The sequence below is a fragment of the Dicentrarchus labrax genome, unplaced genomic scaffold, assembly GCF_905237075.1.
Source record: "Dicentrarchus labrax unplaced genomic scaffold, dlabrax2021, whole genome shotgun sequence".
NCBI classification, from domain to species: Eukaryota; Metazoa; Chordata; class Actinopteri; family Moronidae; genus Dicentrarchus; species Dicentrarchus labrax.
The window spans coordinates 280,163-306,933 of NW_026136712.1; the positions used below are offsets into that span (position 1 = coordinate 280,163).

The 26,771-nt window shown below is 39.7% G+C and overlaps 2 protein-coding genes across 10 annotated transcripts in view; one reads left to right on the plus strand and one right to left on the minus strand.

Moving 5' to 3' along the window:
* LOC127373071 (uncharacterized) overlaps nt 1-26,771 on the plus strand; it is a 395,753-nt gene that overhangs the window by 138,686 nt on the left and 230,296 nt on the right. Inside the window, exon 2 of one of the 4 annotated variants that reach the window (XM_051417165.1) lies at nt 10,218-10,704. The exons of the other annotated variants lie outside the window; for them this stretch is intronic. The gene's annotated coding sequence lies outside the window, so the exon portion shown is untranslated. Of the gene's footprint in view, nt 1-10,217; nt 10,705-26,771 lie in introns of those variants that run through there. 4 annotated transcript variants of the gene reach the window in all.
* ryr2a (ryanodine receptor 2a (cardiac)) overlaps nt 1-26,771 on the minus strand; it is a 324,810-nt gene that overhangs the window by 84,822 nt on the left and 213,217 nt on the right. For all 6 annotated transcript variants that reach the window (XM_051417108.1, XM_051417109.1, XM_051417107.1 and 3 more), the window contains 10 exons: nt 21,298-21,419; nt 20,921-20,970; nt 16,697-16,757; nt 14,903-15,141; nt 14,577-14,658; nt 12,747-12,877; nt 7,018-7,145; nt 6,363-6,555; nt 5,466-5,548; nt 4,711-4,868 (listed from right to left, as the gene is read on the minus strand). In XM_051417108.1, coding sequence (XP_051273068.1) covers nt 4,711-4,868; nt 5,466-5,548; nt 6,363-6,555; nt 7,018-7,145; nt 12,747-12,877; nt 14,577-14,658; nt 14,903-15,141; nt 16,697-16,757; nt 20,921-20,970; nt 21,298-21,419 — 1,247 coding nt within the window. The remainder of the gene's footprint in view (nt 1-4,710; nt 4,869-5,465; nt 5,549-6,362; nt 6,556-7,017; nt 7,146-12,746; nt 12,878-14,576; nt 14,659-14,902; nt 15,142-16,696; nt 16,758-20,920; nt 20,971-21,297; nt 21,420-26,771) is intronic.

The following is a 26,771-nucleotide window of genomic DNA, read 5'->3' on the forward strand; positions in this document are numbered from 1 at the left end:
CTGATAATAAAGAGTTGCAGTAATCCAGCCTTGAAGTAACAAATGCATGGATTAGTTTTTCTGCATCTGTCTGTGATAGTATGTGTCTAATTTTGTAATATTACGTAAATGAAAGAAGGCAGTCCAGGAGGTCTGCTTTATGTGGGAGTTAAATGACAAATCCTGATCAAAGATCAATCAATCAAAGATAACTCCAAGATTCCTGACAGTGGTGCTAGAGGCCAAGGTAATGCCATCTAGAGTAACTATATCTTTAGACAGTGAGTCTCTAAGGTTTTTGTTTTTTTCTGAGTTTAACATCAGAAAATCAACATCAGCTCATCCAGGATTTTATGTCCTTAAGACATGTTTGTAATTAAGATAATTGATTAATTTCATCGGGCTTGACCGATAGATATAACCGCGTATCATCTGCATAACAGTGGAAGTTAATGGAGTGATTCCTAATAATGTTGCCTAAAGGGAGCATATATAAAGTAAATAGTATTGGTCCAAGTACAGAGCCTTGTAGAACTCCATGACTAACTGTAGTATTTATTGAAGATTCATCGTTAACATGTACAAACTGCGAACGATCTGATAAATATGACTTAAACCAGCTTAGTGAAGTTCCTTTAATGCCAATTTGATGCTCAAGTCTCTGTAAAAGAATATTATGGTCAATGGTGTCAAATGCAGCACTAATATCTAATAATGCAAGTACAGAGACAAGTCCATTGTCAGAAGCAATCAGAAGGTCATTATTAACTTTAACCAGAGCTGTCTCTGTGCTATGATGAACTCTAAATCCTGACTGAAAATCCTCAAATAAACTATTGTTATGTAGAAAGTCACACAACTCTTTGGCGACTACTTTCTCCAAAATCTTAGAGAGGAATGGGAGGTTAGAGATTGGTCTATAGTTGGCTAAAACCTGTTGATGGCAGTTGGTGATTAATTTTCTCTCTAATAGTAATAATTGTATTATAAAAGAAGCTCATGAAGTCATTGCTACTTAAGTTTATGGGGATATGTGGCTCAATAGAGCTGTGGCTCTCTGTCAGCCTGGCTACAGTGCTGAAGAGGAACCTAGGGTTATTCTTATTTTCTTCTATTAGTGCTGAGTAGTAGGCTCCTCTGGCATTACGGAGGGCTTTTCTATAAGTTTTAAGATTATCTTGCAAAATTGAGCAATATTCTGATAATTTGGAAGAGCGCCATTTCCTTTCAGATTTCCTAGCCATTTGCTTTAACTGGCGGGTTTGGTGGTTGTACCACGGTGCTATTCTCCTATGTTTTAATAATTTCCTTTTTATAGGAGCGATAGAGTCTAATGTTGATCATAGTGAGCCTGCAGCACTATCGACAAGATTATCAATTTCAGAGGGACTAAAGTCGTTATAGGACTCTGTTAAATTCAGACATGGCATTGAATTAAACACTGAAGGAATCTCCTCCTTAAATTTAGCTACAGCAATGTCAGATAGACATCTGCTGTAGAAAGTTTTGACTAATGGCTTATAATCTAATAGTATGAATTCAAAAGTTATTAAATAATGGTCAGATAGGAAAGGATTATGTGGGAAGACTATTAAATGTTCAATATCAATGCCATATGATAGAACAAGGTGATTAAAACAATGAGTTGGTTTATTTACACTCTGACAGAAGCCAATTGAGTCTATTAATGATATAAATGCGTTACTAAGGCTGTCATTGAGAATTCAGATATAAAATCAGAGTATGGTCCAGGAGCGCGGTACACTATAACAAATAGAACTGGCTGTAGTGTTTTCCAGTTTGGGTGAGAAAGACTAAGAACAAGGCTTTCAAATGAATTATAATTTAGTTTAGGTTTAGGGTCCATTAAAACGCTTGAATCATATATGGCTGCCACTCCACCTCCTCCAAAGGGATTCATTAAGGCTAACATACTCCTCGCGGGACAACCAGGTCTCAGTAAGACAAAGTAAATCAATATCATTATCTCATATTAATTCATTCACTAAAACAGCTTTTGAAGACAGAGACCTGATATTTAACAGTCCACATTTCATTCTTTTATTTTGTGCTACTGAGGAGTTAGTTTGAATTTTATTTAGGTTTTTATGTTTAAATGGTAAACGGTAAATGGACCTGTACTTGTATAGCGCCTTTCTAGTCTTCTGACCACTCAAAGCGCTTTTACACTACGTGCCACATTCACCCTTTCAGTACACATTCACTCAGTGATGGCAAAGTCCATCGAACAGAAACTAACATTCATACACATTCACACACTGATGCACGGCATCAGGAGCAATTTGGGGTTCAGTATCTTGCTCAAGGATACTTCGACATGTGGCACCAGGAGCCGGGGATCGATCCCACAACCTTCCGATTAAGGAACGACCTGCTCTGCCTCTGAGCCACAGCCGCCCTTAACTTTAACTCCTCTTGTTTTTATTTCTTTAAATAATTTAGGTGGTCGGGGGACAGACACAGTCTCTATGGGGGTTTGGGTGGGTGACTCTGCTTCCTTGTCCCAACTCTGGACTGTCAGGTTTTAGAAATAAACTTCGCCATATTCCTAGATAAGAGAGCCGCTCCATCCAAAGTGGGATGGACGCCGTCTCTCCTAATCAGACCAGGTTTTCCCCAAAAAGGCTGCCAATTATCAATGAAGCCCACATCGTTTTCTGGACACCACCTCGACAGCCAGCGGTGGAATGACGACATGCGGCTATACATGTCATCACTGGTCAGATTGGGCAGATTTACGTTTATCTTTAGCCAGCAGTCTTAAATATGATTCAATGTTGCCCGCTCTGGCCCGAGGGATACATTTCACTATGGTCACTGGCTTCGCTAACTTCACGTTTCTGACTATGGAGCTGCCAATAATCAGAGTTGGTTCCTCAGCGGGTGTGTTGCTGAGTGGGGAAAATTTATTGGAAACGTGAATGGGTTGGTGGTGAACGGTGGGCTTCTGCGTTTTATTCTTCCTCCGTTCAGTGACCAAGCCTCCCTGTGTTCCCGGCTGCTCGGCAACTACCGGGGGAACTACCGGAGGACGGCTAGCAGAAGCTACCTTTGCTCGGACCGCACCGGCTACTGGGGGCTGGCTAACTACAGCGGCTAAAGATATCTCTGTGGTGTGGTGCCGTTCCGCTAACTTACTAAGCCTCGCCTCCAGCACAGTAAATAAACTACACTTAATACATGTACCATCATCAATAAAGGAGGCAGAGGAATAAGTAAACCTCTGGCACACTGAGCAGGACAGAGCAGAGGGAGAGGAAGAATCCATAGCTAACTGCTAATACTAATGAAGCTAGTGTCAGTGAAAACTTTTGAAAATAGCGAAAAGTCGCTAAAAGAAGGAGTAACTCCGAGTGCTTAGGTAGAACTAGTCTACTTTTAATCGTTAAGCTGGAAAATAACCGCTGTAACGAGTAAAACAAACTTAGATTTAGCGTTCACTGGATAGAGCTACAGCATCAAACAGTGTACACAGAGCAGGAAGTAAACCGGAAATGAGTACCGTAACACGTCACCGTGAATGACCCTGCAACAGACCTTACACCTTAATTACAACAACCTGTATCAAGGCAGTTATGTGATAGTGGCAGTATTTAAAGGTTCCCTGTGGAGTTTTAGACCTCTAGTAGCGTTATGGAGCCATTCGATAAATGGGTCTCTGTTTTGTTAATCTCGTGCACACAGGTGTCCTACCAGTGGTGTCACACTATTCTACTGATCAAAAGGTGGCGATAACAAGCCAAGATATGCAGCAATGCACCAACAAAGGCAGGGGAGAAGAAGACTGCAAGGTAGTAAACCACTGACAGTATGTAATTAGTGGACAGAGTTTCCGGGTCTGTGAAGTGAAGCAGTGAAGTCTAACGGCAAAATGACTCTACTTCTCACTTGATTTATTAGCTCAGTAAACAGTTTCCTAATGAGTTTATGGTCTCAATCACTAGTTTCAAGTCTTCTTCCATACAGCATGATGTTCAATTTGTAAATTATGGTCCCATATAGAGTAAAATGGACAATAAAGCAGGGTATGCTTTAGAGTGTGGCTACCTTGTGATTGTCAAGTTATTTTCAGTAAGTCTGTCCAGGCAACCCACAAAACTCAAATCAACCTGTCAAACTAGGCAGTGCTGATCAAATATGAATCAAGATTCTATCACTGCATCACCTACTTCTTGCTTAAAATCTTTTCAGAAACATATTTTAGTGTACTGTTTATCTGTTATACAAGAACATGTGTGACCAGGCAAGGCCCCATTGTTTCCTGCTACGAATGAGTTGAAACCAGCCAACAAGAGCAGCTCAACTTTAGTATATCATCACTGCTGGCTATGTAAAACCAACATGGTGATGGCCAAAATGCCAAACTCAAGGCTTCAAAACAGTACTACACAAACCAATGGGTAACATCAAAATAGGTTCACACTTCAAGTAAACATGGATGTAAATAACACATGATTTAAAATGCTTAAAAAATGACTTTTTAGAGCTCAAGGATACAATATATTTTGGCTGATTGTAAACATAACTTTTGTTTGTTTACAAGAACACTCCACAGGGCACCTTTAAGCATAACAAAATTCTCCATGTTGCAGTTTAGTGTTGGTAATACAGAGCATCTGTAGGACAAGCAATACAATGTGATTAATTTGTGTAGGTAATAGTATAGTATAAGCAAAAAAGGGTTGGAACCATTCTATCAGAGCACTGTACCTGTTGTAGTCAACAAATCGTATGAGGAGAGGGTAGAAGGCATACAGGTCTCTGACCAGTATGGTGAACTGGTCCATGATGAGAAGCTCAGTCTCTGACATCTCACCCCTCCCCTCCGCCTTGCTGTGTTCCTCATCCATCAGCACAACTGCTGCTTTCTACAAACAAGTACAAAGTAATATATTTCTAGACAAAATATATTATGATCTTAGCAGTAGTAGTATTTCATCATAATTTATGCCTTATGACTGTTACAGGACATAATCTATTAAGAAAACTTCCAAAAGTATCCATTCTCTAGATGAAACTATTAGATAAATCTGTGAAACTGGTGCAAGAAGATGCTAACAGTAAAGGGAGAGTAAATGATGTCCTAGTAGATAGGATACTATCTAGTTAGGGTAGGGTAGGGTAAAGACGTCCCTAGTTACACTATCAATCCATTGTCCTTCCGGATTATTGAGGCTCCTGTGTGATAAATTAATATTTTGTTTGGCAGGCCTATTGTTAAAACTACAGTGCACTATACATGTGTGAAGACTGCAAGAAAACAACATTTTTACCTTAGGTTGTGTGTATATGACTGAAATATTTGAAGTTTAAGAACTCTTTCAAGACACTGCATTAGACTTACAAACTTACTGTCAAATCATTTACCCCATTGCTTGTACCCTCTAATAGCTTAGAGCTGTATTGCATGTATAGGGTTAGGGTAAGTGTGTATGTATTAACATAATAAAAACGACCAGACTCACTTTTTTGAGTTTCTCCATCAGAGGCAAGAAGTGGGTCTTGAGCAACTGGGCTTTGGCTTTGCTGATGATTGGCTGAGAGAAGACTTTGAAGCAGGGACAGAGATGAGCTTCAGTGATTAAGCATAGAACAATACATTCAGATTTAAGTTAAATGGTCCTTTATTGATCCCCGTAGAGAAATGTAATTCTTAGCATCTGACCCATCCTACAAATCTGGGTGGATGAAAGGCAGAACTCAATACTACCACTGACCAAGGTCAAACCCCAACTGCTACAATGGAGCTTCTCAGTAGCAGATCAGACTGTGGTTGTATTGCTCTCAATGAAACTCCCTTGAAAAAATAAAGGTGAAAAACAATGACTTTTTAAAACCCTTCGAAAAACAAAATAATCAACACGGTGGAGTCATTCCGCTTCCAGGGAACCATTATCATTTTGCAAGCAGGCTAAGAAATCAAACTAAGTGAAGTGTTCTGTCCCTGCTTTCACTAATATGGACAGTGTTGCACCTACCATTTAAGTCAAGAAAACTCACTGTTTTCACCACTTATCCACACCCACCTCCAGATATGGTTTATGAGCTTTCTTGAGAATACTTCTACAATAGGCATTTTATGCAGCGAATCAAACAAGCACTCCTCTTACAACGCATTCCCATATGCATGCATAGTTACAAATGTGCCCTGTCAATTTATGTGAACACCACATCTATATGAAACGACAACTGCCAGCATACATCACGTATGCATTATACATCACGTGTATAATGCATACGTGTTCATTGTTAGTCAAAGGTTTAATCAGATCATAGACGCTTAAGTAGGAGCTCGTGAGATGTTTGACACCTTATATTCCACTCCCCATACAAACATACAATTGTTATTTTGTCATGTTTACCAGCTAGTCTTTTCATCCAGGCTCCTTCATCTATTCCCAGGTTGTTGTAGATGATCTTGAGAATGTTACCGAGCAGAGTGTTCATGTGTTCAGAGGTCACAGAGGTGCAGCAGCTGTCAGCTTTGTCTGGGTTGCTTCCTGGTCCATGTTCCCACCAGTGAGACATGTAGCTGCACAACATCGGCAACACTACCTACAGAAAAAGGAAAAATATACACTTAAGGTTAAACCATCATGAGATCACCCACTTCCCCATCCTGGCATGATACTTTTTAAAGTTTAACATTACAAATTTCCAATCAGCAATGTCTATAGTGTATGTAGCACAATGACACTTCATAAGACTATAAACATATAGCTATGAGTTGATGGGGAATAATAGGTTTCAGTTGAATTTTATTAGTCCCCATGGGGAAATTAATCTCCTGCAATTAAATCATTTAACTATTTATTAGCAGCTAACAGTGCAGTGCTGGCCAGCTCCAGTTCAGAAGCTTTGGTTAAGGTATAATGGAAAGAGTACCTCTAATACCTAACATTGATTATGTTGGGATGACGAAAAAGCGCACCTTGAGGAAAAGAAACCCACGTGGATATGGACACAACAGAAGTAAGGCTAATATGCATTTTTAAGTTAGGTAGTTACATATCCCACCTCCATGACATGGGGCATCTGAGTGTATCTCATGCCAGACTCTGCCAATTCCATTATCTCCTCCAAAGACTTCTCTAAGTTCGGGATCAAAGGACAAACGTCCCCAACCTGCCCTGGAAGACCTAGAGCTGAGAGGTGGAAAGAGAAATGCAGTTAAACACAAAAGATAAATATAAACGAGTGCATTATTAGAATACATTTATGTATACTTCAATGCTGTTAACTTTATATTCCATTAAAAATGTGGAAGCTAGTTAGCCTAGCATGCTAGAAGTTACTTTTCATTCATGTTATTTCAACAACTGCTGACTGGGTCAACAAGACCCATGACAGAAGCCCAGACCCATGACATAAGCCCAGACCCAGGACAGAAGCTCAGACCCAGGACAGAAGCTCAGACCCAGACAGCTATCATTCCCACTAAGATTTGTAAAATCTATTCAGTATATTTTTAATAGGGGGAAATCGCTCAGCTGTTTTACTCTGTTCTGAAGCTTGTTAATGAAACACAGACAATGTAATGTGCTTGAATGCACTATTGGCTCTGTCCGGTATCGGTGACAGCCCTTTCACTTGATGCAGAGAAGGCTTTTGAACGGGTTGTGTGGGGGTTCCTTATGTTATCTCTTTCAAAATTTGGGTTTTGTCCTGGCTTTTTTAATTGTGTGAAGATACTCTATTCCAACCCGAGAGCAGCTGTTCTCACAAATGGGCTGATATCAAATTTTTCCGCCTCCCTAGTGGGACTAGACAGGATTGTGCTCCCTCTCCATTGCTCTTCACTATGGTTTTAGAACCACTGGCTGTAGCAATCAGAGCTGATTAAACGTACATGCAGGGGGCAGGGAGCATAAGCTATTTATGTATGCAGACCATATTTTAGCAGAGGTAGCTGATCCTATGTACTCTCTGCCGATGCTACTTGAATGTATCGAGTCATATTCCAAATTATGAGGTTATAAGATAAATTGGCACAAGGCAGCTTTGTTCTATAAAACTTTAACAGGTTACAAGAATATACTGCACTTGCAAGGAGTAGTTCTAATCCACTGCTAGACAGTTAGTTAACAGACCATTGTAGTCCTCTAATAAACACAAGGCGTAACATTTCTTGTAGGTTTAATAAGGATTATTCTTTATCTGTAAAACTGCAAAAATACAAACGTAAATCAATATTTTAGCAGTACTATTACACTATTACACAACGCAGTGTACATAACATAACAAATGCTGCACTACAGTAGGCTAACTAATACTACTATAGCTATGCTAGCAATCAATTAAGCAATCTCTTGACTGAATTAGAAATAAAATGTATACAGAGCAAATATATATAGCATTGCAAACTTATAAATCAACAATACTCACGGACAAATAGTGTCCAAGGCAACAATGTGAAAGATAACTGCAGCAGGAGGATGTGCTCTCTGTCTTGGCTAGTTAAACTAAGAGACCCTGCTCTGCAACTGTTGCTGCTAAAATAACCAAAAGGGGGCACTGCAGTGCATGGAATTATGTAAATAATCAAACAAAAGGCAGAATAAAGAAGATATCTGTAAACATCTGGATAAAATGGATGGAATCTATGTTAGAAATAATATCATAATAACAAATGTTAGCTAGAGTCAATAACGATTATTTTAAGAGGGCTTGGGACAGCTTTTTTGCTTATAGCACTTCTGGACACTGTAATGATTTTGTTGTACCTTTATAACTGCTAGATGTCTATTTTGGTTGTCCTATGTGTTCATTTATTACAGGCCTTTGTACAGCTTGTCACCCAATGATGCATGTGGGGAGTGAAGGCTGGCCAGTTTGGTCCGATCCAACAGATGAGCTACTGTAACTCAAATTGCTGAAAAAGTTAATGCTGGATAGAACCTGATAGAAAGAAGAAAATTCTATTTATATATATATATTCCCCCCCCTCTATTTCTTTCTCTTACTTTTTTCTTTCTGTAGGCTATATCTTTAAATCTGGAATCCTTCAGTGTTTAATTCAATGCCATGTCTGAATTTAACAGAATCCTATAACGACTTTAGTCCCTCTGAAATTGATAATCTTGTCGATAGTGCTACAGGCTCATTACGATCAACATTAGACTCTATCGCTCCTATAAAAAGGAAATTATTAAAACATAGGAGACTAGCACCTTGGTATAACCACCAAACCCGCCAGTTAAAACAAATAGCTAGGAAATCTGAAAGGAAATGGCGCTCTTCCAAATTATCAGAATATTGCTCAATTTTGCAAGATAATCTTAAAACTTATAGAAAAGCCCTCCGTAATGCCAGAGGAGCCTATTACTCAGCACTAATAGAAGAAAATAAGAATAACCCTAGGTTCCTCTTCAGCACTGTAGCCAGGCTGACAGAGAGCCACAGCTCTATTGAGCCACATATCCCCATAAACTTAAGTAGCAATGACTTCATGAGCTTCTTCTATAATAAGATTATTACTATTAGAGAGAACATTAATCACCAACTGCCATCAACAGTTATCAGTGGCTCTCCAAGTTCAGGGACTTCTGCCAATGTAAACTTAGATATATATTTAGACTGTTTTTCTGCTATCAATCTTCATCAGTTAACTTCAATCATTTCTTCATTGAAGCCATCAACCTGTCTATTAGACCCGATCCCAACTAGGCTGCTTAAAGAAGTTGTTCCCTTAATTGGCACTTCTTTACTGGATATGATTAATCTTTCTTTATAATCAGGATATGTACCACAGTCCTTTAAAGTAGCTGTAATTAAACCCCTTCTTAAAAAGCCCACTCTTGACCCAGGGGTTTTAGCCAACTATAGACCGATTTCTAACCTCCCCTTCCTCTCTAAGATTCTGGAGAAAGTAGTCGCCAAAGAGTTGTGTGACTTTCTACATAACAATAGTTTATTTGAGGATTTTCAGTCAGGATTTAGAGTTCATCACAGCACAGAGACAGCTCTGGTTAAAGTTAATAATGACCTTCTGATTGCTTCTGACAATAGACTTGTCTCTGTACTTGAATTATTAGATCTTAGTGCTGCATTTGACACCATTGACCATAATATTCTTTTACAGAGACTTGAGCATCAAATTGGCATTAAAGGAACCGCACTAAGCTGGTTTAAGTCATATTTATCAGATCGCTCGCAGTTTGTACATGTTAACGATGAATCTTCAATAAATACTACAGTTACTCATGGAGTTCCACAAGGTTCTGTACTTGGACCAATACTATTTACTTTATATATGCTCCCTTTAGGCAACATTATTAGGAATCACTCCATTAACTTTCACTGTTATGCAGATGATACGCAGTTATATCTATCAATCAAGCCCGATGAAATTAATCAATTATCTAAATTACAAACATGTCTTAAGGACATAAAATCCTGGAGGACCTGCAATTTTCTGATGTTAAACTCAGAAAAAAACGAAATTCTTGTTCTTGGCCCCAAAAACCTTAGAGACTCACTGTCTAAAGATATAGTTACTCTAGATGGCATTAACTTGGCCTCTAGCACCACTGTCAGGAATCTTGGAGTTATCTTTGATCAGGATTTATCATTTAACTCCCACATAAAGCAGACCTCTAGGACTGCCTTCTTTCATTTACGTAATATTAGAAAAATTAGACACATACTATCACAGACAGATGCAGAAAAACTAATCCATGCATTTGTTACTTCAAGGCTGGATAACTGCAACACTTTATTATCAGGTTGCCCCAATAAGTCAATTAAAATGCTCCAATTAATTCAGAACGCTGCAGCACGAGTACTGACAGGAACTAGAAAAAGAGATCACATCTCTCCTGTACTAGCTTCTCTGCATTGGCTCCCTGTAAAATGTAGAATAGAATTTAAAATCCTCCTCCTCACCTATAAAGCTCTTCATGGTCAGGCCCCTTCATATCTTAAAGAGCTCATAGTACCCTATTACCCCGCTAGAACACTACGTTCTCTGAATGCTGAGCTACTTGTGGTTCCTATAGTCTCTAAAAGTAGAACAGGAGCCAGAGCCTTCAGTTACCAAGCTCCTCTCCTGTGGAACCAGCTTCCAGTTGTGGTTCGGGAGGCAGACACCCTCACCACATTCAAGAGCAGGCTTAAGACATTCCTCATTGATAAAGCTTATAGTTAGGGCTGGATCAGGTGAGTCCTGAACCATCCCTTAGTTATGCTGCTATAGGCCTAGACTATCGGGGGATTTCCCATGGTCCAACTTCACTTCTTCCCCGGAGTGCTTGTGCTTTCTCGTCTCGCAGGTTCTTGTCGATCCTGGTGGAGCCTCCTGCCATGGTCCTGCTAGATTGCCATTGCCAATACTGTTGTTGCTGTGCACCTGTCTGTCTGTCTGTCTCTCTCTCACCCCAACTGGTCGAGACAGACGACCACCCACCTAGAGCCGGAGGATCTGTCCTAGGTTTCTGCCTTTTAACAGACAGTTTTTCCTTGCCCCTGTCGCCAAGTGCTTGCTCATGGTGGTACTGTTGGGTCTCTGTAATTAATGTTTTAAAGAGTTCGGTCTAGACCTGCTCTATTTGAAAAGTGTCCTGAGATAACTTCTGTTATGAATTGGCGCTATACAAATAAAATTGAATTGAATTGAATTGAATCTAAGCAACTGAGTCTAACTATGGGCATGATAAAGCCCATGGCATCCAAATCTCACTCAAAGCACCGTCTTCCTTTTAGCGACTTTCTCGCTAATCCCAGAGTTGTTTACAAGCTATACAATTCAGCAAAGTGATGAGAAAATCATGAGAACTACCACTTAGAGAGTGTACATGGACAAAAACAGGTAGTCCTGTAACCTCTAGTGTATGACTCTGTAACTTAAATCAGTAACGTACAGTGCTGAGTTGCATATAGTCATTCTCAATAAAAAAAAACACCTGTGACCCCTGTTTCCGTCCAGGGGGTCCCTGTGGACACTGTGGAGGAGTATAAGTACCTGGGGGTGTACTTTAATAATAAGCTGGACTGGACTAGAAACACTGAGGCTGTCTACAAAAAGGGCCAAAGCCGACTATTTTTCCTAAGGAGGCTGAGGTCCTTTAACATCTGCCGGACGATGCTGAGGATGTTCTATGAGTCTGTTGTGGACAGTACAATCTTCTTCGCTGTCACATGCTGGGGCAGTGGGCTGAGGGTCGCTGACAACAACAGACTAAGCAAACTGATCAGGAGGGCCGGTGATGTCGTAGGGGAGGAGCTGGACACCCTGACGACCGTGGCAGAGAGGAGGATGCTGTCCAGGCTTCAGTCCATCTTGAATAATGTCTCTCACCCTCTCTACGACACACTGGCCCAGCAGAGGAGCACCTTCAGCAGAAGACTCCTCTCACCCATATGCACCACAGAGCGCCACAGGAAATCATTCCTGCCTGTGGTCATCAATCTCTATAACGCCTCCCTCAGAGAGTCAGACACCCCCCCTCTGTAATTCTGACTCAAAACGTAGACAATTATTCTTTTGCACTTTTGCACATTAATACTGTACATTTGATCTTGTATATATATGTAGTTAAATATATATATTTATATTTTTTGTGCTGAATGTTGTATATATATATGTTGTTTGTATAATATGTTGTTTGTATATCTGGAGTGTTGTAACAAAAATAATTTGCCCCTGGGATTATTAAAGTATTTCTGATTCTGATTCTGATTCTCAGAGGATACAATTACCAACTAACTTCTCAGCTAAACAGTGAAATGGAAACAACATTTGATAGTACCTGCTCTCTTTTTAGCTCCTTTGCTGTTGTAGATGGAGAAGCTGTTGAACTTGTTGATGTGACACTCTAGGAAAGCAACAGGGAAGGCTGCTGAGAAGGCAGCTAAACACTTTCCTAATGCTGGACGCTGTCTGGAGAGGAGAGGATAGGAGAGGAGAGGAGAAACAAATAATCATCAATTCACACACATTCATACACTGATGGCAGTGGCTGTCATGCAAGGTGCCAACTGCTCGGTAGAATGGAAATTAATCATTTATATAACTCATAGCGCCGGGAGCAATTTGGGGTTCTAGCTCAAGGACACTTCCACATGCAGCTAGAGGGGCTGGGGATCGAACTGCCAACCTTCTGATTAGTGTACGACTTTCATTACAAATCTTCACTTCTTTTTTTTTTTTCTTCTTCACTTCAGTAGAAGGTGTTAGCTTGCAGAAACATAATAAAACAAACTAAATAAAATTATGCAAAGGTAAAGCATCAAGTGAAAACGTAAAGACAGTGTTTCAGGTGAGGAGCCAACCACTGGCACTGAGGTAAGTGTCAGCGGCTTCCTCCTGCAGGCCTCCTGTTACCTCTTCAGATTCTGCTGGGCCTTGTGTTTTCGTTACCTTAGAATGTGCTATTTTTTCCTACAGAAGAAGCGGGTCTCACTTGTACAGAGTTCGCCATGTTAAACCACCATGTTTCTACAGTATCCCAGAAGGGACAAACCAAACACTGGCTCTCAATAGAGCAGTTGGTGTTTATCACACGTTTCATGGCTATCGTAGTGTTTGGAAGGGGAGGGTGAGGCGAGAGAGTTGCCATCACTGGTCCTTTAAAGCACTGCAGTTGCAGCTTGCGACTAACTAAACACTGCTTTCATCTGTATTTGAGGGGAATGGTGGGAATGAGAAAGGGCTGTGTGGGAGAAACTACAATGGCAGTGAAACTCGTGTGTTGATTTGTCCCTGCTTGGCTAATGTAGAAACATGACGGCCAAACATGGCAGACTCTGTGGAAGCTGATGTCTGATGGCTCATTTTAAGGTAATGAAACCACAACAATTTCTATATTCAGGTGATATACACTAATTAAAACATGAAAAACTATGGATATTCTATTCCATTTCTGACTATAGATCCTCCTAAATCTTACACATTGGACTTTTAAAGATGGCTTGCTTTGGAAAAAATGTTTCGTGATAATACATTTTGAAATACTGCTTTAAATTCAGATTATTATTTCCTTTTTCTTTTCTCAAAAAATACAGAAAACAAACAAGTGTTAATAGAGTTGGTGATCTTGCATAAGGAATACCATAAATTGTTGTTAATTGCACTCATGTTGTTTCTTACTTACCGTACTTCAATTTTAGTATCTTGCCAATAGGGAACACATGTCACCATGTAAATTTGGCTGATTTACAGTGTTGCTGAATTACAGGTACATCAGTTAGACCAGCCTGTCTATGAGATTTTCAAAGCTCAGCAATCATAGCGTTTTTTACTAATTAAAGGTGCAGTAGGTAATTAAAAAAACAACAATAAAACTTAAGATAACTTCATATTTACTAAATCCCGACAGTAAAACACTTGACAGATAATATGTGAAAAAAATCAGGTTCCTCTGCCTACCACTCCAAATGAACAACCAATCAGAGCCAAGAAAGTGGCTTCTGAGTGACTTCTCAGAGAGAAGAAACTGCTGATTTTGAGTTGCATTCGATGTTCACTGTTAATTTAAATGATCTGCATACATGCAAACCGACGTGAAGATGTGGAAGAAACACAGTTCTATACTAGGTTTGCTGTATCTTAAAGACGTGTACTGTCAGGTGTACTGTACCTCTCTACATAGATGCTTTTGTTGGTTCCCAGAAAGTAGAGGCTGTTGAGGATTCTGTAACAGGAGACCTGGACATCATCCACTGGAAGAAGAGATGTAAACAAAAGATAAATATTGCAGTTTACATTTCTAGAGGGTTCTGTCCTTTTTATTATTTTATTTTTTTCCATGAATAACCAACTCTAAAGATTGTATCAGAATGAAACAGGAATCTATTTCATGTTGAAAATCTGAGATTATCCTTCAAGAAGACAATAATAACTGTTAAATTTGCACCTTTGATGCCTCAGCCAAACAAAATATGAACAACAGAAGTCAGTACACACATATGAGGTCTTCTCCAAACAGGTTCTGTCCAATGTGCTCAAACAGGGAGGAGAGGACGGGCAGCAAGGCAAATGTAGTGTAGTTGATGATCTGAGTGACACCCCGCGGCTGCTCTCTGCTGTGGGTGAACTGACCAAGCTTCAGGTTCTCTTGCGTCTTCTCCAGATCTTCTGCTGCACTGTCGAAGTACGAACGCAGTGCTGCCTTTACTGACTCTAGACCAGTCTTCATCACTGTCCTGATATATGCAGAGAGTAAGATTTTACAATATTATCTTTACAAGAGAGACCAATGATATTTTAAAGCATCATTATGTAAGTGTTTTACCTTAAAATAACTGCTTCAAAATACTTTTAATGCTACACTGAGTTGTATTGTAATGGTAATGTAATGGTGTCTCTGTCATTCCCACTCAGCCCCGTACGCCTGTTCTTTTGGCTCCGGGGCGGAATAAGTGCATAATGCTTGATGGCAGTAGTCACACACCACCAACAGTGATTTTGGTGAAACTGGATCATATGTTTTGGAGAAAATGTTTTCTGGTTTTCCCTCTGTCCAACTCTCTGTGATTTACAGAGTTTCCTGATGTAAATGTAGCTGCTCTTGGTAAGTTAGCTTAGCCGTATTACTCTGGATGCCAAGGATTGGGTGCTCAGAGCACCAAGAGAGTGTTGGTGTTTGCACCAGTAGCAGAAGAGCTTAGAGGTGGGAATGCTGATGACAAAATTTCGCCAGTATCATACCAGAACCGGAGCAACAAATGACATACTCTTGAAACAGAGGAAAACAAACAGAGAAACAGCCAAACTACATTACATCCCAGGTAAAATGTCTGGATAAGCGAAGACAGAGCCCAAAGTTCAAGCCACACAGTAGCTCAACATTCAACGTTTACTGTGGCTTATGGCTTCCCAGCCATTCTGAATTCCCAAAAGTTGGGTTATTCTGTTAAAATTTCTTGTTTTTATACCTTCAAACGCTGAGCATTTTTACATAAAAAGCCATGTCGAGTCCTCTCAATGAATTTGATCCCAAAATACAGCTAACAACACAGCTTTCTCATCATCCAAAAATGTAAACATTGCACACTTGATATTTTCAATTGGAAATTATTTTGATATGTCAGAAGTTACAGGACCAAAATATACAGTGTTATCATAAGACTGGTTAAATTGTATGTCTTCAGTTTGGATTAGAGTCAGTTTTTTTGATGCTATTCTGATAGGACTCGAGATCCAAAAATATTGGAGAGAACCACAATTCTACTTTCACTTTTCTTCTTTAAATTCTACATTAACATCCTATCCACGAGTTGTCCAACTGAAATTAAGTGAAGCCTGTGAGCTAGTTCAAACAGTCAACATCAGTGTGCTGCTACACTCACATGGCATATTCTCCTGCCTGCAACATACATCCAAACACACCCTTTGTATTATATCGCAGGGTATTTAAGCAGCTGCATCTCATGGCGTGCTTTGGAGACATGTATGTGAGAGATTATTATTGTACTTTCAGGAATCCGTTTTCTATGTATCTGGCCTCCACGATTATAGATACAAACAAAAATCGAAGCGTTGCTTGACACAATGTCACGCTAATTGTGGGAGAAAGTGCAGGTTTCACTAACTTGCAAGCACTGATATGTCCACTGCGACAAACGAGAAGTGGCCGAGGTGATGTGTGTAAGCACCCATCTTTAAACACCATGATACAATATGCATGTTACGTTTTCACTGGCATGGACAAAGAGGGACACACACACACACACACACACGTCACAGTTCTTATCTTACCTGGCATCTAGGCTTTGTCCCAGTATTTGCAGACAGTTGACTATGGATGTGGCATTGTTACCTGAAAAGTAGACAGGATTACATAACAGTAAACTCTGGTTTGAGGTTCTTATCTGTCAGGAAATTGAAGAGTCAAGCACTACAGCACAGTAAAACAATAAAAGCCCATTTCAAATCAATAGGAGCTGTCTGTCTCAGAAAAACAAATCTGAAGAATCACAATCATATGTGCTTTAGTAAATAACACCGCAGAGCATCATATTCAAAGAAAAAAGATGTTCCCTTAAAAAATGAAGGCTTAAAAAGTCCTATTCAGAAGTGGCCAAATCCAGTTGTATCAGGTCTACCAAGGTGGAACATCTCTTTACTTTTAAGGAATATGACACAGAGAAATGTTCTCAGAATTTGGATATGGTACAACAAGTTGCAATAAATACCACACAACACAAACAGCTGCTGAATATACACCCACCCACAATATCATGCACGCATGCACACACGCCCATGCACACACCATTTGAGAATGTTCTTGAGCTTTTCTATCCACCATCTGGGTTTCATAGTCACATAGTTGTATATCAACAATAATAAATGCAAACATCTGTAGGATAACTTATTTTATATGTGTATGTGTCTCATATCTCTCAGATAGAAGAGGTTCCTGTGTACAGTAAGTTTAGATCTTCACTCAGTAAACGATATTGTTCACACAAATATATAGTGATTTACGCGTATTGCATTCACTTGAAAATTTATTTTTTGGTTTGTTTTTTGGAGTAATTATTTGTGTTGTTCTTAGTGCAGTCAGTTTTACACATTACTAACAGCGTTAACGCAAACCCATTTTAACGGCGTAACATTTTTTTATCGCAAGATTAACGCCTAGCACGCTTTGTAGTTAGAAAAACTACAACACCACACCGGATCTAGCTAGACCGGAAACAAAACAACAGGCACGCCGCACACACTTGTTTAAGAGCAGTAGACGTTACATTTTGAGTGGATGGCGAGCACGAGACGCCGAAATGGATGGATTCCTTGTTGTCTGAAAATGTCAACAGGCTTGTCTGTTTGAGTAACTGGTTCAAAGCAAAGAAGAAGTAGGCTTACCTTTTATTGGTAACCGTTACTGTTCATTTTTTCTGAAATAAGAGGCTGGGTTGAGCCTATGGTGAATAAAGAGCAGAAGCCTGACTGCTATGTTCAAAGCAAACTTGAAAAAGTCCTAGTTTACCTTACATGTGCACTTAGTAATTTTATTTTGTATCGCCCTGTTTTGATCCCTTAGAAAGGGCTGTTGAAGGGGCTGTTTGTGTGACAATGTATTTTTTTTACCCTTTTATTGAAGGACAGTGTTACATTGTGTGAGAGATTATTTGCTCCAAGTGAGAATGTTAGTGTGGAAAATTGTTTTAAAAAAAACAACATTTGCACAAAGCAAGCTGATCCACTTTTCCATGTTGATAAGAGCATTAAAATGAGAAAAAATAATAGGACAAAAAGAAATCAAGGGACATTTAGAATAGATACAAATGTGCGATTAATTGCGAGCTAACTATGACATTAATGCGATTAATCGCGATTAAATATTTTAATCGTTTGACAGCACTAGTTTTTCTGAGTAATTTTTTTTTTTTGTCTGTTTTTCGGGTAATTATTTCTGTTTTTCGGAGTAATTTATTTTTATGGTTGGTTTTTCTGAATAATTATTTTCTGATTTTTTGAATAATTTTTTTTTTTCTGTTTTTCGGACTAATTTGACTAATTTGAAACAATACAATAAAAAGAATAATAAAAAGAATACATTCATTCCTTTATTGAGAGCTCAATTTAACGAAAACAAACATAACTGGCTTGTTTAGTTCAATCAAGTTATACTTTGATCTGGGTTTAAGACACTGGGAGATAGTCCTGTCTTTAAGTCATGTAGATGGTATTATCATTAGTTTGTCGACTCTACGCAGACACCTGAGGACTTTGCGGTTGTTCAGAAGGAAAGCCCATTCAGATCTGCTAGACATACCAAAATTGACCCGGTACGGTAGATAGTTGAAGATGGGGCATATATGTGCGGGCAGGAGTCACCATAGGTCCATGGGGGTCACTTGCAGGTTGGAGGTTCTCGCGGGAGTTTGAAGTATCTCGATAATTCAGAAAAATAATTACTTTAATTTAATTTGCATAATTAATTGTTATAGAGGAATTTAACAGCTTCACTGTCTGAGGGAAGAAGCTGCTCTGTAGTCTTGTAGTATGGCAGCAAAGCCTCTGTACTTATTGCGAGATGGCAGCAGGGTAAACACCTGCTTCAGAGTCCTCCTCTCCTGGGCTTTGCACATCCCATGCCAGGAACCTAAAACTGTTCACCTGCTCCACTTCAGTTCTACTGACGTAAACAGGGGAGTGTGTCTTTGCCTCCTTTTTTCAGTTCGTCGATTTTGCTGAAATTGAGCAGTAGGTTGTTTTCACCACTTTGCACCACTCAGCAAGATTGTTAATTTCCTCCTGATAAGAAATCTCATCATTGTTTGAAATCATGTGGGTGGTGGTAGTGTCATCTGCAAACTCCACAACAGAGTTGTTTCCATGTCATGGGATGCAGTCATTGGTGTACAGAGTGAACGGGAGGGTGCTGAGCCGCAACCCTGAGGGGCTCCCGAGGTGTGACCATTGATCCAAACAGTCTGTTGACTTAAAGGTAGCCTTTAGAGTGTTTGATCACTAGTACCGCTACGGAGTAATGTCTGTACATGTGGGTCCCCATTTTGCTGCAGTGACGTGGGGCGGCGTGAGCACTTAAAAAAGAAAAATCCTCTGCGCCGCGAAGCGGTTTTCTATTATCTATCTGTTCTATCATATCACCCCCACTGTGCGGGGAATTGGCAAATTGGCGCCCTTTACAGCTGCAAGCGCCCCTGCTTGCTGAGAAGGTGCCGTGCACAGAAGCTGTTTGAGAAGAGGAAGGGGGAGGGGAGCGGGGGACAGCTCACCTCTGGGTCTCCCTAATGTAATGGACAAGGGGGGGAATGGGTGATCCACTGTAAGTCAGTCACACCTTGACTTTCTTCCAAATAACATTTCATTCAAAATATAATAAATACAGGCCTATAGTTCATGCACATTTTTGTTTTTCTGAATTGTGTGAAATGGCTAACAAAAATAGGTAATACAAAACGATTATGTGGTCACCAAGGTTCTCTAAGTTCTGATAACTTATACTGCCATATTTTGTGCAGAACTGTGTTCATTGTCTTTTGGCAATGTTGGAGGTGGAGATTGTGCACCTTAAAAAGTGTGTTTCCGGTTCCAAGTGCAATAGTTAAATCCAATTGTTCTGATGAAGGATTTGTGAAATCGAGAAATATAATTCTCTGTTTCACTTATGTTGTTATAATAAAACACAACAGTTTGTGCAGAATTTTGTGTTTGTGAACTGCCACTGTTCCTGCCAATGATTTTACAGTATCCCACTGATCTACAGGTGACTCTAACACACCAAGAAATCAATGTGCCAACAAAGGATGTGAAGAAGAAAACTGCTATCAAGTTAACATGGATGTAGAGCTGCAGCTTTTGACTTGTTGCTGTAGCCAATAGCGCTGAGTCTTACATTCCCCCAGTCAAGCAACTATAGTGGACCCATTAGCTGACTCTGCTGGGACTGGGAGCTCCCAGTGACAATCACGTGCAGACCTGGATGTTACTATTGCACTGAACATAATCCATAACAAAAAAAAAAAAAAATTAAATTGGGCACTACAATCCTTGATGTGTTCTTGTCAGATCAGCTGAGAGCAGGACCCCGCATTGTTCATGGGTCCCTGCTTTAGTCCTTAGATAACGAGTCAGTTTTTCCATGGAGAATATTTCCTCATCAATATATAGCCAGTCTCCAGGCCTTTAATAATTTATATATAATCAAATTTATTTCAACACAGTATAATATCACAGAAGACACGGATTATCATCAAAATTATCATGTCTATCATTCTTTTTTTATTGCAAATACCTTTGCATTTTTTTCTTAAACCAGGATAAAGATGTTTAATTTGTTTCACCATTCCTTATAAAAACAAGTTACATTTACTCTCAGGAACACATCTGTCGTATAGGCAGTACTCTGGGTTCAGAATACTACAAAACCATTCATACTGCACTCACACTCACTCAAAAGAACAGCAGAGAGGGAGCCGAAGTGGAAGCATTAGGCATGAACGTCCTTACCAAATAAGGATATCCTATGTCTGACAAGAACTCCCAGTTTGCAGAAAAGACTGAAAAGATCAATAAAAGGAGAGAGGAGGTAGAGACGGAAGCAGAGAAAGAAATAAAAGATGGTGTGAGACAATAAAATGAGAGACCCAAAGAAAGACAGAGAGAGAGCAGGAGAGATATAAAGGCACATAGCCGAATGTCAACAGCTCAGTGACTGTCATACACATGTATTCAATTAGAAATTCCAGTCTTGAACATCTTGTATGTCGGAAATCTAGTCTTATTTAGTGTTCAAACAATATTGCATGATAGCTCATGTTGTACCCTGCAATACTGGCATTGTTGGCTTTCTGTCTGTTTAGTGTTGTATGATTTGCCACACTCACCTGGTCACCATCTCCTTCTCCTTGTTGGAAGCATGGCCACCGCTGCTGATTGGATGGATGGCTGTGGACAGGAAGTACAGCCTGTGGTTTTTAAAGTATTGATCCACCAATGGCAAGACGACCTGAGGGTTAAATGACATAAATACTCAGTGTCTCTGTCTTTCAAAAATATTGGTTTTTCACAGCTATTGTTTTTTCGATCAATGACAGTATATATAGTACACCTGTCATTTAAAATTAAAATTGTGAAATTAAACCAATTCAAATGTTTTATTTTGACCATCACAACATAGAAACATTAAAGCTGTGATAAAAGACTGCTTAAAGTTATCTAGGGTTGTTTCACTGAAAAATACAGTATACTATTAATTCAATTCAATTAATTCAATTCAATTACATTTTATTTGTATAGCGCCAATTCATAACAGAAGTTATCTCAGGACACTTTTCAAATAGAGAAGGTCTAGACCGAACTCCTTATAACATTATTTACAGAGACCTAACAGTACCACCATGAGCAAGCACTTGGTGACGGGGGCAAGGAAAAACTGCCTTTTAAGAGGCAGAAACCTAGGACAGACCCTTCGGCTCTCGGTGGGTGGTCGTCTGCCTCGACCAGTTGGGGTGAGAGAGAGAGAGAGAGAGAGAGAGAGAGAGAGAGAGAGAGAGAGAGAGAGAGAGAGAGAGAGACAGACAGGTGCACCACAACAACAGCAACAACTACACTAAAAGTAGTGACTGATCATGATGAACATGAAGAAGATGATGACAACGACGACAACAACGATGGGGGACAATGAGCAGTGACAATAGTAATAATAGTAACTGTAGTAATAATAATAGTAATAATAATAATAACAATAATATCAGTGATATTAGTAATGGCAATCTAGCAGGACCATGGCAGGAGGCTCCACCAGGATCCATGAGAACCTGCGAGACGAGTAAGCACAAGAACTCCGGGGAAGAAGTGAAGTTAGTAACATGCATTAATGGGACATGAATGAGTGCGGAAGAAGAGAAGAGAAGAGAGAGGAAGAGAGGAGCTCAGTGCACCATGGGAAATCCCCGATAGTCTTGGCCTATAGCAGCATAACTAAGGGATGGTTCAGGACTCACCTGAGCTAGCCCTAACTATAAGCTTTATCAAAGAGGAACGTCTTAAGCATACTCTAAAATGTGGAGAGGGTGTCTGCCTCCCGAACCACAACTGGAAGCTGGTTCCACAGGAGAGGAGCTTGGTAATTGAAGGCTCTGGCTCCTGTTCTACATTTAGAGACTTTAGGAACCACAAGTAGCCCTGCATTATGAGAACGCAGTGTTCTAGAGGGGTAATAGGGTGCTATGAGCTCTTTAAGATATGAAGGGGCCTGACCATGAAGAGCTTTGTAGGTGAGGAGGAGGATTTTAAATTCTATTCTAAATTTTACAGGGAGCCAGTGCAGAGAAGCTAATACAAGAGAGATGTGATCTCTTTTCCTATTTTCTCTGTTCCTATCAGTACTTGTGCTGCAGCGTTCTGAATTAATTGGAGCATCTTAATGGACTTTTTGGGGCAGCCTGATAATAAGGAGTTGCAGTAATCCAGCCTTGAAGTAACAAATGCATGTTTTTCTGCATCCGTCTGTGACAGGATGTGTCAAATTTTTGTAATATTACGTAAATGAAAGAAGGCAGTCCAAGAGGTTTGCTTTATATGGGAGTTAAATTACATGTCCTGATCAAAGATAACTCCAAGATTCCTGACAGTGGTGCTAGAGGCCAAGGTAATGCCATCTAGAGTAACTATATCTTTAGACAGTGGGTCTCTGAGGTTTTTGGAGCCAAGTACAATAATTTTGTTTTTTTCTGAGTTTAACAAAAGAAAATTGCAGCTCATCCAGGATTTTATGTCCTTAAGACATGTTTGTAATTAAGATAATTGATTAATTTCATCAGGCTTGATTGATAGATATAACTGTGTATCATCTGCATAGCAATGAAAGTTAATGGAGTGATTCCTAATAATGTTGCCTAAAGGAAGCATATATAAAGTAAATAGTATTGGTCCAAGTACAGAACCTTGTGGAACTCCATGACTAACTGTAGTATTTATGGAAGATTCATCGTTAACGTGTACAAACTGAGAACGATCTGATAAGTATGACCTAAACCAGCTTAGTGCGGTTCCTTTAAAGCCAATATGATGCTCAAGTCTCTGTAAAAGATCTAATAATACAAGTACAGAGACCATTGTCGGAAGCTATCAAAAGGTCATTATTAACTTTAACCAGAGCTGTCTCTGTGCTGTGATGAACTCTAAATCCTGACTGAAAATCCTCAAATAAGCTATTGTTATGTAGAAAGTCACACAACTGTTTGGCGACTACTTTCTCCAGAATCTTAAGAGAGAAAGGGGAGGTTAGAAATCGGTCTATAGTTGCCTAAAACCCCTGGGTCAAGAGTGGGCTTTTTAAGAAGGGGTTTAATTACAGCTACTTTAAAAGGACTGCGGTACATATACTGACAAAGAAAGATTGATCATATCTAGTAAAGAAGTGCCAATTAAGGGTACGACTTCTTTAAGCAGCCTAGTTGGGATGGGGTCTAACAGACAGGTTGATGGCTTCGATGTAGAAATCATTGAAGTTAACTGATGAAGATTGATGGCAGAAAAACAGTCTAAATATTATCTGATTTTACATTAGTTAAGGTTCCTGAACTTGGAGAGCTAGTGATACCTGTTTAGGGCATTTGGTGATTAATTCTGTCTCTAATAGTAATGATTTTATTATAAAAGAAGCTCATGAAATTGTTGCTACTTAAGGTTATAGGGATACGTGACTCTGTCAGCCTGGCTACAGTGCTGAAGAGTAACCTAGGGTTGTTCTTATTTTCTTTTATTAGTGTTGAGTAATAGGCTCCTCTGGCACTACGGAGGGCCTTTCTATAGGTTTTAAGATTATCTTGCCAAATTGAGCGATATTCTATTAATTTCGAAGAGCCCCATTTCCTTTTAGATTTCCTTGCTTTTTGCTTTAACCCTTTAAGCGCCAAAGTTGCAAAATTGCGTCAGGATTCGGTACTGAATCAAACAGCTGTTTTCTCCTAATAGAGCGTTATATCTCATTCACACTCCCCTCCACTAGTTGGCAGACATGCCGTACTTAGACCTTAGCTCAGAAAAACGTCATGTTTCAATGCAAAATGTTCGAGGAAGACCCGTCCAAACTGTTGGGCGAGAAACCGGAAATAGTGCGCCACGGCGCTATTTATGCTGAAGCGGTATTGCTGGATTTAGGAGTTATTGAGACAAAATAAACGAAAATGGCAAGCAAAAAGTTGACGCTTAGGGAAGTGATAGGTCTCCTGTTCGCTGACTCTGATTCTGAAGGGGAAAATCTACCTTTGGGAGATGACGGCCGGTCGTTTAGTGAGCGTGATAGTCACGGTGCGTCTTTGCACCGGCGCTGCCGGGCAGAGCGAGGAAAACACACAAGCACAAACACACGACCCTTTGCCTAACATAGGTGGGAGTACTACACAAACTGGTAGTATCAGTAAGGGAGCTAATGGATGTGATAGAAGTAGCGGGGGTGGTGAGAATAGCGCTGGGACCACTCACTCTTTCTACCGCGCCAGTCACAGTGCGTCCATGTGCGGCAGTGGCACAGCCGTCCAATGCGGATGTGTACCTGTCCATTTGTTAGGCTATGTGGTGGGGTCTCAATATTTTTCATATTGTCTCTGTACTGTGCCTTGCAATGAGAGGTTCCACACTCTACAAATACTACAAACTTTTATCTGGATAGATCAGATTAGACCTCTGCAGCTAAAAGACGCCTACTGTTATTATTATTATCATATGATAATAATAATAATAATAATAATGAAGAAGAGAATAAAAAAGAAAAGAAAAAGTGTCCTCAATGGGGGGGTGGTAGTGGGTAAAAAATCATAAAAAACGCCTACTGTTTACATGAGCTTTGTGGTAGTAATAGTTCTAGTTTACGACTGTTGGCTTACAATTTACTTTTACCTGTTCATTTGATATGTGGACAACGTAACAAATTGATGGAGGGGGGTGAATCTGATGAAATAAGTTCAAGTCTCTTTCAAAATATCAGGTATTTCATGGAAATTATATTATCCAATATGGCCGTCACCATATGACGTCATAATATGCAAATTAGATGGGAAAATTGACTACCTAGATAAACTTTAGGTCATTCTCAATATTTGTCTCATTTACACTTTGTCTCTATCTCAAAGCACTTTCAAGCCAGAGCCTCCTGAAATTTAGATGTCAAAATCTAGTATTTTTCAAAATAAAACCCGGCGCCTAAAGGGTTAATTGGCGGGTTTGGTGGTTATACCACAGTGCTAATCTCCTATGTTTTAAGAATTTCCTCTTAAAATATATAACAAAATAAAATAATAATAATAATAATAAAATATAAAAGGGAGGCGGAAGAGAAAAATTAATAATAATTAAAGCTGCAAGCAGTGTTGAGCGGGACCTCGCACTCCACGCAACTCGGGGCATGCTGCGGCCGCGTCACGTGCCGTCGTAACACGTACGGACCACAACATGAAAATCTCACGTAAATCAGCTCAAAATCGCCAAGCAGCGCTTACTTCCTGTTGCCAGTAGGTGGCGCTATCACTATGTCTGAATGTTGTCATGTAGATATGTTCAAGGCGAGACTGTTATCAAACAGTTTCATTGAGATTGGACCATGTACGCTGAAGTTATGAGGACGTGTTCATGGCAAAACTGTTTCAGAATATATGAAGTTTATTGGAGATTGTACATTGCACACTGAAGTTATGAGCTCTATTTTATGGCGAATCTGCTGAAATCGACAAGTTGTCACTGGCACGCGGTTTGATGTACAGTCACAAATAGCTCAACTTTTCAGTTTGTATGACGACAGAATTCAAAGTGGCCAACTTTGACCTCATGCCACAGACAAAAATGCCCTTCAATGTACATGCACAAAGTGCGCAACTTAAAATCACATAAATCAGCTCAAAATCGCCACACAACGCTTACTTCCTGTTGCCAATAGGTGGCGCTATCTCTATGTCTGAATATTGTTATTTAGACGTGTTCAGGGCGGGACTGATCAAACGTGAAGTTTTGTTGAGATTAGATAATGTACACTGAAGTTGTGAGGATGTGTTCAGGCTAGGACTGTTTCGGAATATGTGAGTTTATTGGAGATTGGACACTGAAGTTATGAGTACTGTTTTATGGTGAATCAGCTGAATTCAACAAGTCGTCACTGCCAAGCGGTTTGACGCACAGTCACAAATAGCTCAACTTTTAATCTAGTTTGTATGACCACAGAATTCAAAATGGCCAACTGTGACGGGACGCTACAGACACGCCCTTCAACGTACAGTCTCAAATAGCACAACTTTTGATAACCAATGTGTTTAGATTGCAGTGATCGAATTTCAAGTCAATCTGATAAAATCTGTAGGAGGAG